Source organism: Anomalospiza imberbis, chromosome 2 (assembly GCF_031753505.1).
Source record: "Anomalospiza imberbis isolate Cuckoo-Finch-1a 21T00152 chromosome 2, ASM3175350v1, whole genome shotgun sequence".
In the NCBI taxonomy this organism is placed as follows: Eukaryota; Metazoa; Chordata; class Aves; order Passeriformes; family Viduidae; genus Anomalospiza; species Anomalospiza imberbis.
Genome location: NC_089682.1, coordinates 31,257,181 through 31,271,201, shown reverse-complemented (window position 1 = coordinate 31,271,201; position 14,021 = coordinate 31,257,181). Strand labels below are relative to the sequence as shown.

The 14,021-nt window shown below is 52.7% G+C and overlaps 1 protein-coding gene across 1 annotated transcript in view; it reads right to left on the bottom strand.

Annotated features, from left to right (window-relative positions):
- HUNK (hormonally up-regulated Neu-associated kinase) overlaps window positions 1-12,966 on the bottom strand; it is a 41,121-nt gene extending 28,155 nt beyond the window's left edge. The window contains exon 1 of the mRNA XM_068180433.1: window positions 12,696-12,966. Coding sequence (XP_068036534.1) covers window positions 12,696-12,944 — 249 coding nt within the window. The 5' untranslated portion in view covers window positions 12,945-12,966. The remainder of the gene's footprint in view (window positions 1-12,695) is intronic.
- Between the last annotated feature and the right edge of the window lie 1,055 nt (window positions 12,967-14,021).

Sequence of the window (14,021 nt, the reverse complement as noted above, 5' to 3'; positions counted from 1 at the left end):
GCTTGGGACAAGGGCAAGGGGAATGGCTTCAAACTGCCAGAGGGAAGGGCTAGGTGGGATATTGGGAAGGAATTCCTGGCTGTGACGGTGGTGAGGCCCTGGCACAGGGTGCCCAGAGAAGCTGTGGCTGCCCCATCCCTGGAAATATTCAGGGTCATCTGCACCTCCCCTGTGACATGAATGCCTTGGAATTGAAGGGTAAAACTGCAGGAATTTGGGCTTCCTGGTGTGTGCTAAGAGCCAGGAGCCAATACTGCTGAGTGTGCTGTTGGCTGAAGGTGCTCCTGCTATGGAAAGATCCCCCTGATGCCACAGCCCTGGTAACGAGGTACCAGGAGGGTGAACACCACACATCAGAGCTGCCTGGGTGAGCTCAGAGCAGCATCAGGACCATAAACCACACTCCTGCCTACTCACATTAAAGAGACATCATTTAGCCATCAGATAAAACAACAAATAAATCAGAGCTTGATTTCACCCCTTGCTGAAAGCCTCAGGTGATTCTCCAAGGAAACGGACTTGAATTAGTGCATTCTTTCATCTAATGAGATGGAACTGAGCACAGAGGCTTGCACGGAGTATTTAGACAGCAAACCACAGGAGTTACTCTGGTGAGGACAAACAAATTCACAGGTTACAGAAACATGAGATACCACGCTGTACCTTGGCAGCACAACGGAATCTCTGCAAAAGTTAAAAAAAAGAAAAGTTAAAAGCTGGTATTTATCACAGCTGCAAGGTACAAAACATGGAGTGGTAACAGTATGGAGCAGCAATCTATTATTCATACTGGTAAGTCACCCCTAGTTCATTGACAGAAAAAAGCACATTATACATGTGCACATGTGCTGCCCAGCCTGAGCTCAGCTGTGGAGGTGCAGCAACCCCCTGAACCCAGAAGACAGAGCCAGCCATGGGACTACTGGAGGACTCTTCCACCGTCACCAAGAATTAGCTTTCTGTGCCTTAAGGACAAACTTTTCCCTAGTTTTGACAGGTACCTTGTCAGGCACCCCACCAATCCCAGCACGCGAGCAAGGCAGCGTTGGGATTCACCCCAGCTCTGAATGACCTTTCCCCCTTCCAGACCTCTTCCCTCAGGTCCAAGAGCTCCCCCTGCACAGCTGACAGAGCTGGCCAAGGTGCAAGCAGCAGATTTGTTGCAGCAATACCCCGTTCTAGGGATCAAACTTTGCACGGAGTTACCCCAGGGCTGACTTAAATACCCCTGATTTTGAGTTCATCCAGAGGTAGAGCAAGGCAAGCGAGGACCAAATGTGCCCAGACACACTTAACACACAGAGCCTCCTGTGCAGGGTGGATGTGTGTGCATGCACCTGGAGATTTCATTCATGCAGAAGGGAAAAATCATTCGGTAGAGAAAACACTGTAGATGTTGGGTAATCATCAAACAAACACATTGGAGCTTTCACAGCCTACTCAAGACATGCCAGTTACTCAGCTCTGCTCTCCCAAGCTTCAAGGAGAAGCTCTTTGTTTCTGCATCATGCATATCTCCTGACTCGAGTTCCTGGCCAACACTGGCACAGAAATAAAAAAAAAAAAAAATTAATGATAAAGCTAGTAATTACTCTCAATATGTAGCAACAGTGGCTCTTGACATTCTCCTTTTGGCTAAACCTCTGCTGTGTAAATAGATAAATGGTTTAGGCTATTCTGTGTTATGAGATACAAAGATGAGTAATAGCCCATATTTTTGGTTCCTGAGTCCTAGAATCACACTGTTGGAATGAATTACTTTCCTGAAGGTTCTGGTGTGACACATCATATGAGCAATTGCTCCTTCTCTCCAAAAATCCTCCAGGTTGGGCTACGGCACACCCAAGTGCGGGCGAGGGCAGGGCCAGCACCTCTCTCCTCCTTGGAGGAGAGGATGCAGGAGAGAGGGGCTGAAACCCCAGCACGGATGAGCACGTGTCCTCACCCAAACACCGGCACGTGTCCCCCACACACGGGCACGGGGACGCTGCCAGCTCCTGCTCGGGGAGGGCTTGAGAATCTCAGGGAGAGAGAAGCGGGGGAGGCTGAAGCTGACTGGCACCAAACTGCACAGAAACAGTCACAGCAAGGCCCCCAGGGGAAAAAATAAACCTGAGGAGAAACAGCTTGAAGGACCAAACGTTGCCTGGAGAAATCTGGGAGCCAGAGCTGCTGCCACCAGAGAAGCCACATTTTGCATCCCCTTTGTCAGCAGTATGGAATTGCCACGAAGCAGGGAAGGGAGTCACACTCATCCTGAGAATGCCCCCATCCCTGTGGCCGTGCAGAGGAGGCACCAGCTCCTGTTGGGCAGCTTCCCAGACCTGTCAACCACCTGCTGCTCGGGGCAGGAGGAACCTCCAGGTGCTCGGCAAGCAGAAGCCCAAGTCATCCTCATCCCTCTGCCAGTGGCCCTTGGGAAAACCCCAGCTCAGGAAGCTGTGCTCCTGGAGGGATTTGCTTGCCCAGAGGCCACTTTATCTCACGGTCTGGATGCTCTGCAGCAGAGCTGCTTCCCTCAGTCTTCCAGGTCCTGAACAATGCCCAGGTCAGATGCCTGCAAAAACAACTGCAGGAACACTTCCACTGCAGTGGCCCCAGCTCAGGAAATAATGTTATAATGTGTTTAACGTGCAGAGAACGGGGGGTGGCCTTGCAAAATCAGGGTGTGACATTTTGAGGACTTTTAAAGAGCTTTCTCCACTTACCCAGCCGCTTGGATTGTTTCCTCCTGCAAATTCTAAGAGGGAGGCAGCTCCTGCTGGCTGCTGCCAAAGGGAGCTCGGCTGAATTGAGAGGAAACTGGTTTGAAAAAGAATCCAGCAAGAACTGTGGGATTTGGCCAGGAGACCAACAGAGCACAAGAGAAGCAACCTCAACTATTGGAGGGACTATTTCACTGTTGGAGGGACAACCCCCTGCCTTTTTAATCTTTTTCCTCTTTTTTCTTTTTCCCCAGAGTCTCCTTCAGGCAGACCTGCCTGACATAGTGCCAGGCCAGGCAGCAGCACTGACTCCCAGCACCATCCTGGAGCATCCTGCCCATGCCAACGCAGTTGAGAGCTGCAGCTCGGGGCACAGGCAAAGACAAAGCCTAAGACTTGGACTTCTGCACCCAAATCACAAACCCTTACTGTCCAGTTTAACCTCAGCCAGGAGAATGAGACAAAGAGCCAGACCATGGAGATATTTGCAGCCATCAGTACCGCAAGTCCATCTCCAGCTCTTTTTCTTTTTGCTGTGCCCAAGGCGGCAATAAATTCAGTTTCTTTCCTCTCTTATTTCCAGCCATAGCTGTCTGGCTTCACTTGCAGCTTGCTTTGTATTTACCACTGTTCTCACCACAAAAATCTGAGCTCCCTTTTCAAAACCAGCTGGTGATTTTGGGTGGCCAATTCAAATCACATTAAACAGACCTAACTCTGAAGCCTGCACAATTGTCAGCGCAGTCCCAAAATCAACCCCTCTGAGGGCATCTCATTTTGGGCAATCACCCAGCCAGGCACAGAACAAGTTGTTCATCACAACCAAATCCAAGGACTAGAAAATGCCAATTTCATTCTCTGGGTAGAGTTTATTCTTTTCTCTAACTGTTACAGCTTAGCAAATTTTACAGTGCAGTAAAGGAACGTGGGTTTTTATATAGCAAGTTCCAGTACCTTAAGAAATAAAGCACTAAAAAAAAGGGTGTTTCAGCATTTGCTCTAATTGTAGTAAAATCAGCAGTCAGAAAAGGTAGGGAGGAGTCACTGCTGCTGAGATATTTTAAGCCAAGAGTTTGGGGTGTAGCAATACACAAACCCAGCTGCTGCAGACGAGTCCAGGATAAATGTCTCAGCAGGCAGAAGGCCACTGGCTCTGCTGGCAGGCCAGACCCAGCCAGGAAAGCTTGAAATCGGCCCCTGAAGACACATAAACTCCTCCAGACAAGAGAGTAGCTCCGAGTACATTCACTCATGTACTTCGAATTCCTGCTAGCCTGAAGGGAAAGAATCCGATTGCCAGGGGATGAAAACAACATCCCACCAGCTCCCTGCAGCCCAAACACGACAGCACCCAGCAGGCTAGAAAGGGATTCAGGAGGACTTTGGATAAGCAAATGATCCTAAGGCCTCTTGGTGCCACAGCCAACTTAAACTTAATCCCCAAAAGCATAAGCAGGATGTATTTGGTAAGGTAAGAAAAGGTGTTAATTACACCTGTCCAAGGCACTGGGGACTATTATTAGATTGCTCTATCCAGTTCTGGTGTATCCAGTAATTAAAAAATTATGCTGAAGTTTTGGAAAGGGTTCTGAGAAGAGCTTCAGAACAGTCTTGAGGTCCAAGAACTGTTTGTTATAGTAACTGACTGAAGCTCAAAACATTTCATTAAGAGAATGCTAAGCACTGACTCGATGATTCCCTGCAAGCACCTACAAGGGGGAAAGATTTCTGATAAGAGAAAGCTCTTTAATAAAATTAAAATGAACATCCCAAAAGGTAAATTAGGCAAACTCAAGCTTATTTCTCTTCAACATGTCTGTTACCTCACATCATATGTATGGGGAAATTTGTGCCATGCTCCACAGGCAACTCTGATTATCCTTCCCTGGACCTCTGCTCTGCTGTTTCCACTGAGCCAGCTGCCCTTTCCCTCTCATCTTCTGTGTCACTCCCTGTTCCAGCTGGGACAGACAGACATATCCTGACCTGTCAGCATCCCTGGCAGCTGGAACAGCCAGACTTTCACAGCTCAGGGACCAGCAGGCGATGGTTTGGAGGCAAGTGGGGTGACACAGTGCCACTACCCAGCCACTCTGAAAAGAAACCTCCATAAAATACATTTTCCCTTGGTTCTACATGTCCAAAGCAGCAGCATTTGTACCAGGCACAGATTCCAGAGACTGTCTGGGGAGCAGGAACACAGAACAGCCCCATCCATGGGAAGGAATGTGGTTTATGGCTTATCTTGGGGGGGTCATGGTGGGGATCTGTCTGGCCTTTGGCAGAAAGAAATCATTTCCAGCAACCTTTCAGTGCTCTCTTGGTCAGCTAATTAATGAGGCAGCTGTGAGGGAGAGCAGCACATTTTTACCTCCCTGGCCTCTCAGGATATCTGCAAAAGTCAGGAGAGATTATGCAGAGACTGATGAAAGTAGTGGTGGCAGAAAGCCAGGCACAGACATACACGAGGATGCACTAAGAGGTTCCAAGAGAAATCCTTACAGATCCTTGTCAAAACCAGCCTCCAGGCCGGAGACATTTCCTGCAAGGAACAATCTTGTCTCTGAGTGCCTGGGACAGATGGGTTTGCCTTGCAAAAATATCCATCGAGCGCCGCCTTCCAAAATCTCCCTGTTTTTTCAGGAAAGGACTTTTTGACCCCCATTCCTAAGGTAAGACTGACAGGCCAAAACACTGGAGGAAAACTCTAAACTCAAGGTGGGAGCAGCTATCAGGGCAGACTTTCCTCAGGGAAAACAAGCCATAACTCGCCGCCCTAACGCCGGCGGCCAACATCCTCCCATCTCCCTGCTTGAGGGATATGTTTCCCATTAAACAGCCCCTGCTTCACATTTTAGCCATCTCATGCAGAACTGGAGTTAAGGAAGGCTAAGTGCCCCTGATTTAATGCCAGTTCAGCTCTCTGGCTTTAGGGAAGACCAAAACCAACAAGCCCATCCCCGCGAGCCGTTGCTCTTGAGGCCCAGGTAATGCCCTCCTTTGTAGTGATTTAAAACACAGCAGATAAAATATTTACAACTGTCAGGAGCCAGGAAAAAGGTGTCTCCAATAAAGATTTTATATATAAATAATACGCTCTTTCCCTCAGCTCTGTGGACATTATTCACAGAAAACGAATTTATTCTCTGAAAAAAATGTTTCCATGACAATCTTCCACAACAGACAGAGAGCAAAGGAACTTTATTTTATATAACTTGGCTTTTTTTAGTTCTCTTTGTTGCAGTGGTTTTCCTCGCCGTGCCTGTGATCTCACATGGCAAATGAGAAGCACCGTGGGTATAGCACCAAAGGTGTTGAGCCCAGAGCTCAGGGCCAGAGCAGAGCAAACACTGACAGAAAAGGAGACTTTGGCCAGCTTTTGTTAATTTTTCCCCGATGGTTTCCCTGGGGGACCGTGGTGGCTCCTCCCAGGCCCTTTCCCTGAGGATGAGGTTTGACCCTGCTCTCTGCCAGCACCGCCAGAGCACAGATCAGCACTCAGGTGTGGCAGGGGTCACTGAGCCAGCTCACAGAGGGCTGCCTCTGTCCTAGGTGGGCCCCAGAGCAGCTCCACTCCTGCTGCAGAAAAGCCAGCCCAGTTCTCTTCACCAGCACAAGCTCCAGCCCACCAAAAGCACTCTCAGCTCAGCCCCTGCAGGAGACCAGCCACAGCTCCTCAGGGAAACACAGCATGAGCTCTCTCACCGAGCCATGGAACAGGGAAGTTTGGGTTTTATGCCCTTCAATTCATCTGAAAACAGCAGCTCAGCCCATCTGGAGCTGAAGGAGCCAAAGTGGGGCAAGCAGAGCAGCACCAGCATAGCCTGAGTCCAGACAGTGTGCTCTGGTGTACCTGTACCCCACACTGCCAGGTGAGCACTAACTCTGCCAGCCCCCTAATTCACCTCCTGGCTGACATCTCCCCAGCTCTTGGCTTTGGACAGCTTGGATGTCTCTCCATAGCCCTGAAGAGCAGCAGAGTCAGCTGTAAACCCTCGGCTCGTTTCCGTGCCGCCATTCAGACAGCACAACAGCCCGGGGTTCAGGCAGACTGGCACACCTCAGCCACCACAAGGTTTGTCACCACTGCTTTCCTGACAGGGCTACATCCTTGTGCTGCTCATCAGTAACCTCCCCTTTCCCAGCTATGGAGGGCAGAGGGGCAGAGATGCTGCATCTGCTGGAACGCAAGGAGCTGCAGCAGCACCCTGCAGGTCACTGCTGCCAGAGGAGACACTGCACAACGCAGGGAGCCAGATGTGCTCTCATTGCCAGGACTTTTATAGGCAACACATGCCTTTGGAAATGGGCTCTGCATATCCTGAAACAAGTCAGAAGTACGAAACTCGCAGGAACAAATACGGGGATCCAGATGTGAGCGTCACCTGGTGTCAGCTCAACCCAAACCACTCGGCTGGCCTCCATCCTGCAAGGGTAACAGCCTGTAGGAAAAGCAGCACACTGCTGACATGAGGCATCCTTAAAACTGCTGAATGCAAACTTGAAAGCAGATTATCTCGAGAGGATAAGGAACTGCCACATGTGCAGCCATGCAGCTCGCTGCAGAACAAGTTGCAAGCTACTTAATGAAGAACATGGAGCCAATCTTTCTGCAAGTCACACTCTGCATTAATGAAAAGGCTCCTGGCCTATCCCAGCTCATTCCTGCTCACAACACAGGAGAGGGACAGAGGGAGGAGCATGGCTTTATATCTAATTTTCACCTGGTTGTTTTCCAGGTGGAACAGACTGAGCAGCTGGGAGCACAGCAGCTCCACTCTGCCTTCTGCTCCAACTCCTGCAAGCTCCAGAACGCCTTCAAGGGAACACCACACTGACACATCAGCCTGCTCCTGCTCCCAGCCAAGTCCTCAGTGCTGCCACTGCAAGCACAGCACTGCTCTCCACGACGTTTCCTGGAGGGCTGCACGCTGACGGAGGTGTGCACGGAGCGGCTTCAGCAGAAATTCTGGATCTGCACACACAGGCACAAACCCCTGTGAAAAGAAGAGCTGTGAAAGCAAACACCTAGAAGCAAGAAAATGTCAAATTGCAGGCTGCAGAAACACCCTGGTTTTGTTTCCTCTGTGCATGTAATTCAGAGTGGCACATCAGCCAGGTGCAACAGTTGGCAGCTGTTTAATAAAGGGGAACAGATCCTGGGAAAAAGCCACCCTGTGGATTTGCAGCCAGTGCTTTTCAAAATAAGCTTTCTTAAAAAAAAAAAAAATGGATAGATATAAAACCTGAAAATATGCTGAGGAACAGGTAAAGATAAAATTACTAACTAAACACAAGTGAGAGAACAAACCCATCCAGAAAACTGATACACAAGTATCACTGGAGGAAGAAAAAAACCATAACAGGTCAAATTTCAAATTAAAATCCTGCAGCTTTACCCTCGGATGCCCTGACAACAATCACGGTCTCACAGTTTTACCTGCAACCTCACAATACCTGGGAGGGAGGAAAAAGGAAAAGGCTGAACTGAAAGACCTGCAAACACCCTAGAAAATCAACTTTTGTCTGCAGTGAGGCAACTTGCTGACCCATTCGGTTGGCAGGATGGCTTGAAAGTGACACCACACACACCCTCAAGACCCCCAAAACTCACGAAGGTAAAGACAGAGGTAAAGATCCTAGAACTGTACGTGGGTATGTACCCAATTTCCCAGGTTTTAAGCCAGTGCTACGGCTTGGGAAACTGGGATCTGAAATACAGATGAGGCTGAGAGTCCCCCCAGTGAGGAGTAGTGATGGCACCAGGGGGGGAACAGCCACCAAGGGCATCAATGGGGCAAGATCCCCACCTGCCAGCATCCCCAAAAGCCACCAAGTCTCCATTCCCTGCAGCCTATGGTGAAACATGCAGGGAAAGGGCAAATTTACTCCTGGCAAAATTAACTCTGTGGCACAAAGAGCCATTTCCAGGTCTGCAGGGAGGCTGCTCTGCCCACCCACCCCAAACACGCCTTTTCTTTGCAATTTTTTCTCTACCTCTTGAATAAAGAAGTGCATTCTGAACGTGAACTCTTCTGTGAAAAGGCCACTTTTAATACTAATTGCTTTGCCTCCATAGCAAAACTGGTAAATTGTATTTTTAGCCACTGCTTCCCACTGTTGCTGAAAGCCTCTTGACAAAGTGTAACTAAAAATGTACCTTGTTCCAGCTCAACAATAGCACTGAAGAAAATTATAAACAAAGTTTTGCCTGGATGAGAAATCAAATGAGTCAATTTGCCTCAGCGACTTTTTAATTTTTTTTTTGTAGTGCCAAAGATTACATCGAAAAGCAGTTAAATATAATCTTGGATCAGGTTTGCTTACAGGAACTTTGGCTCAATAAATTGTCAATGTGCTGTCACTCCACAATGCTGTACAGAGTTATTGGGACATTGCACTGGGGTCTGCAGCAGATAACAGAATAGATAACGCAGAGTGTGATAACAGAGCCTCAAATCACCCCACCACAGAGATGGCAACGTACTCTCAGCTCCCTAAGAATGTAAAAAATAAGTGTATTTTCCTAAAAATACACCTCTTTTGATAAAAATGTCTCTCTTTATAAAGGAAAGAGATCTCCTTTGCCTGGTCCCCATCACCCAGTGAATGACTTGGAACAATCCAAGAGTATGTTGTGCACAGGCTCCCAAAGCCACCCAAACACAGCTCACTCACAATTTAAAGCTAAATTGGCTTGCTCTTCACAGAGGAGCTATGTTTCCTTAGGATTAGCACTAAAGACTGCCTGAGTCGAGCTGACAAATGAGCCCTTTACCTCAAAATGTCAGATTCCAGGCTGCGATATTTCATTCAAAAGCCATGGAAAGAATAATCTGTCCAACATTCTCCTGCGCTTAATTGCATCAGGCCCCACCAAGGGCTTTTTCAGGCCCAGAAAACAACAACATGCCTGGCACCGTGGCAGCACAAACCACGAGCAGCACCGTGAGAGGTGTGGGTGGAAGTCCAGCGACAAAAACCTGGGAAGGGAAGGTTCAGAAACCTCACCTCAGCTCACCCTGCCGAGCTGGCAGGAGCTGCTGAGCCCCATCCCACACAGGTCACCCCGAGTGCACCAGCATCCATCAGCTGCCCTGCTGAAGGAGCCTGGCCCACAGAATGTGCCAGCCCATCCTCCTGAAGACCTCTGCAGCTTCCAGCAATGGCAGGGTGAGGTAATGGCAGATTTTTGGCACCCGCCCGGCATCGCCTCGAGCGTGTACAATGCCTTGAGTCAGGGCCATGGATCCCAGCCTGGCTGGGGGCTCATTAATCCAGGGATTTCGTCCCCAAACACACCATTTTCTGAGACAGCAATGAGCATTAACTCCTCCGGAGTTGCTAAAGTCTGCTGCAAATCAAAACCTGTTTGGGCCCCCCCTACTGAAGTGTGACATTTCTGCGACCCTAAGGTCTGCTCTGACAGAGCAGCTCCCCAACAGCAGGGGCAAGACTCTGCTTTAGGGCAATCCTCTTGAATTGAGGCAATGCCCTCAGCCCAGCACCAGCAAGACTCTGCTTTACGCTTATTTTAGGGCAATCCTACAGAATTTAGGCAATGCCCTCGGCTCAACAGTGGCTTTACAGACAAAAATCTGCCTCGGGCCATGAAAGTGGGGACAGCATCAGGCCCTTATGGAGTGACCTTCCCTTCTTGGGAGGAGCAAGGTGGGAATGGGACCAGGAACAGCAGTGCCTGGCGGCCGGAGAGGAGGGATGCTCTGCTGGCAGCAGACCACGGGAGGATGCTCCGGTGGAAGTGCTCAAGGAATGGCTGATCTCCACAGCCAAGTGCGGTGCTCTCTCCCCGCAGAGCCTCCTCCGGGGTGAGAGGGAGGAACCTCGCTCAGAGAGGACTCACTCGAAGCAAATCATTAATAACTCTTCTCTCCCACCCATTAACTCGAGCTGCTTACCCACAAAGAGCTGGAACTGAAGAGGTGGATTTCTGGGAAGGTGGACATTGGATTAGTCAGTTTGGAAGGGGGTGACTGGTCCTTCAGGCAGTGCCACAGCACAGAGCTCGGAGATCACCCTGCCTGCCCCCAGGGATGGACACGGCTCGGCAGGAAGGAAGAGTGACTCGCAAAGTTTCTGCTTGTCACTTTGTCACAGTGCGTGTTACTCAAGACGCCGAGGGAGAAAAAAACCCGAGCCGAACAGCAGACCTGGGAGCTGAAACAGAGGGGTGTGTGTTGGCTCTTTTTTATTTTTTTTCCCTCTTAACAGACTGAGATAAATGTAGCAAACCCAAAACGTGGAGGTGGGGAGGACGTGTGTGTGCATGTGCCTTTTATCAACTGCAGGATCATTGGATGTTTCTGTTACCAAGGAGAAGCACACGCTTGGTAACAGAGGAGAGCAACATTTTTTTTTTTTTTGGCATTCCTACATGATAATATTCACAAACCTTATCATTTTTCACATGATGAGATTCTCAGAGCCCTAGATCAAATTTCGCTCCGTGACAAAGTCACTGGAATGAAAAAAATAACTGCCCGAGAGTGCAAGAATGCAATCACCGAGAGCGGCACGTTCGCAGGGCTGCTGGAGCAGGAGGGAATTACACCGCACACAGCCCCACCGCTCCGGGGAGGCTTCAGCAGCAGCCCAGCGTCCTGCTTCGGCAGGGAACCCTGTGTGAAGGACACAGGAGAGGCACAGGTCCCAGAGCTCACAGAATCCCAGATCACTGAGGCTGGAACAGAACTCAGAGATCACCGAGCCCAAGCTGTGCCCCATTCCCACCCTGTCACCAGCCCAGAGTGCTGAATGTCACCTCCAGTCCTTCCTCGGACACCTCCAGGGATGGAGACTCCAAACGTCCCTGGACAACCCCTTCCACTGTTTAAAACCCTTTTCCATGGAGAAATTCCTCCTGATGTCCAACCTGGCCCAGCCCGAGGCCGTTCCCTCTCCTCCTGTCTCTGTTCCCTGGGAGCAGAGCCCGACCCCCCCGGCTGTCCCCTCCTGTCAGGAGTTGTGCAGAGCCACAAGGTCCCCCCTGAGCCTCCTTTTCTCCAGGGTGAACAACCCCAGCTCCCTCAGCCACACCTCACAGCACTCAGAAGTTGTGTGGATAACCCAAGAGCAGCACAACTCTCTGTCGGGGGCTCCGGGGGCCTCGTCCTTGCTGGATTCGCTGCCCAGCCAAGCCCCTGCTGCTCCGGATACCGCCGTGACCTGTCCCAGCTGACGGGCAGGAGCCTCCGCCGAAGGGCTCTGGGTAAAACCCAAAAAGCAGAGACGCTGCACGGAGTTTGCCAAGCAGCACCCCGGGGAAGAGCCATCCGGGGTGCATCTCCAGCGCCGAACACATCTGCCGTGCGCTGAACCGAACAGCTTGAGACTGTGCCCCCTCCCGCAGCATCTCCCATCGCCGGGTGCGCGACAAGTACCCGCGTGTACCCACACGCGACATGTCGCGACTGGGCTGCACGCGGTGATGGCTCCCCAGCAACACGAGTCTCACCAAAAACCTCGCTTTCCTCACCAGAAAAAGTGAGCAAACAAACCGGGGAGAAGATGAAAATTTAAAATTAAAGGAAAAAAAAAAAAAAAAAAGACGGGTCAAGGCAGCCGAAGTAGTGCAGAAGGGAGGCGAGACTGCAGCCGCGGAAAGCTCCGCGGGGGGAGCGCCCGGCGGAGCTGCGGGAAGTTGGGGACGGCGCCGAGGGGGCTCCTCCATCCTCCGGGGGGCTCCTCCATCCTCCAGGGAGCTCCTCCATCCTCCCGAGGGTTTCCTCCACCCTCCCGGGGGCTTCTCCATCCTCCGGGGGGCTCCTCCATCCTGCTGGAGGAGCACCTCCATCCTGCCGGGGGCTACTCCATCCTCCCGGGGGGCTACTCCATCCTGCCGGAGGAGCTCCTCCAGCCTCCCTGGGATTCACCCTCCCGGCCGGCAGGGACTCAGCACAGCCCGCTCACTAGCCAGCCCCCCGCTCTCCCCCCGTTTTACCCCCGGGGGGCTCCCGGAGGCGGCGGTACCTTCTCTCCGGTGAGAACATGCAGCCCCTCGCGGACCTTGGCGAAGGAGCCCTCTCCCAGCTTCCTGCCGATCAGGTAGTTGCCGACCCTCTTGGTGTGCTGGAAGTCGCGGAGCCGCTCGCGGGGCGCGGCGGCGCCGAGCCAGGCGGCCAGGAAGGAGCCGCCGTCCGCCGCCGCCCGCCGCGCCTCCCCGCCCGCCGCCACGGCCGCCGGCTCGCCCAGGAGCCCATCGCCCGCCGCCGCCGGCATGCCGGGCTCTGCCCTGCCCTGCCCTGCTCCCGCTCCGCTCGGCGCTCCGGGGCGCTCACCGAAGTTGCTGCGGGCAGCGCGGCGGCGGCGGCTGCGGCGGAGGGGCCGCGGGGCGGAGCGGGGCGGGCGGGGCCGGCGCTGGGCGAGCCGAGGTGGCCCGGGCTGCCGCCCCTCCTCGGAGCCGGCGCCTCCCCCCGTCCCTCCTCCCCGCTCCGGCAGCGGAGGGAGAGAGGGAGGGGGAGTGGGCTCGCTCGGTTCGAATTTGCGGTAATTTAATCCGCTCGAGCGCGGCGGGAGCAGCTGCGATCCAGAGCCGGGGGTTTGCACGCCCGGCTGTCCCCCCCAGCGCCGGCATCCCAGCGCGGGGCTGCAGCGCATCTCTCTCCCGGGAATTAACCCGGAGATCGCTGCCTGGCACGGCCGCCACTCGTGGTGCATGTGGCTCTGCTCCGCTGCTGCCCGGGAGCAGCTTTTGTGTTGCTTTTCCCCACCTCCCTTCGCCGGCACGTCCGAGTCCTTCTCGCCGCCGCGTCGGAAAGGCGCGATGGCCACCGCCGCTCCCTCCCCGCTTCTTTCCCCGCCGCTTCCCCATCTCATCCCTCCCGGCGCTCGGGGTCCCGGCCGGGCTCCCCCATCCCGCTGCCCGCATCCCCCGAGTGCTGCCCCGCCGGGAGGAGCGCTCCCGGGCGCCCACCGGCTGCAGGCCGAGCCCGTGGGACTGTCCCCTCCCGCCCGACCTCGTGGGGACGGAGAAGGAAGGAGTACACTGCCATTGTCCCCGTGCAGCCCCCTCCCACCTAGCTGGGGAACGGGAGCGGAGGAGAGCAGCGAAGGAAGAGGAGACAGCGCCGGCAGAGCCGCCCCGCTCCGAGTTTCTGATGGTCAGTGATGCTCTGCCCTCCTCTTTGTCTCAGCTGGCCACTGGTGCTGAGGGAGATCTGATTTAATTCGCTGAAATGCCTCATGAGGGTTTTAACCTCCAAGCCATCTTTGGTTGTGTTGGCCAGAAAGTCATGAAGAGCCCGTTTGTCTTTAAGCATAATCCACATTTTTAAGTTTTGCCTGTGTGCTTGTGTT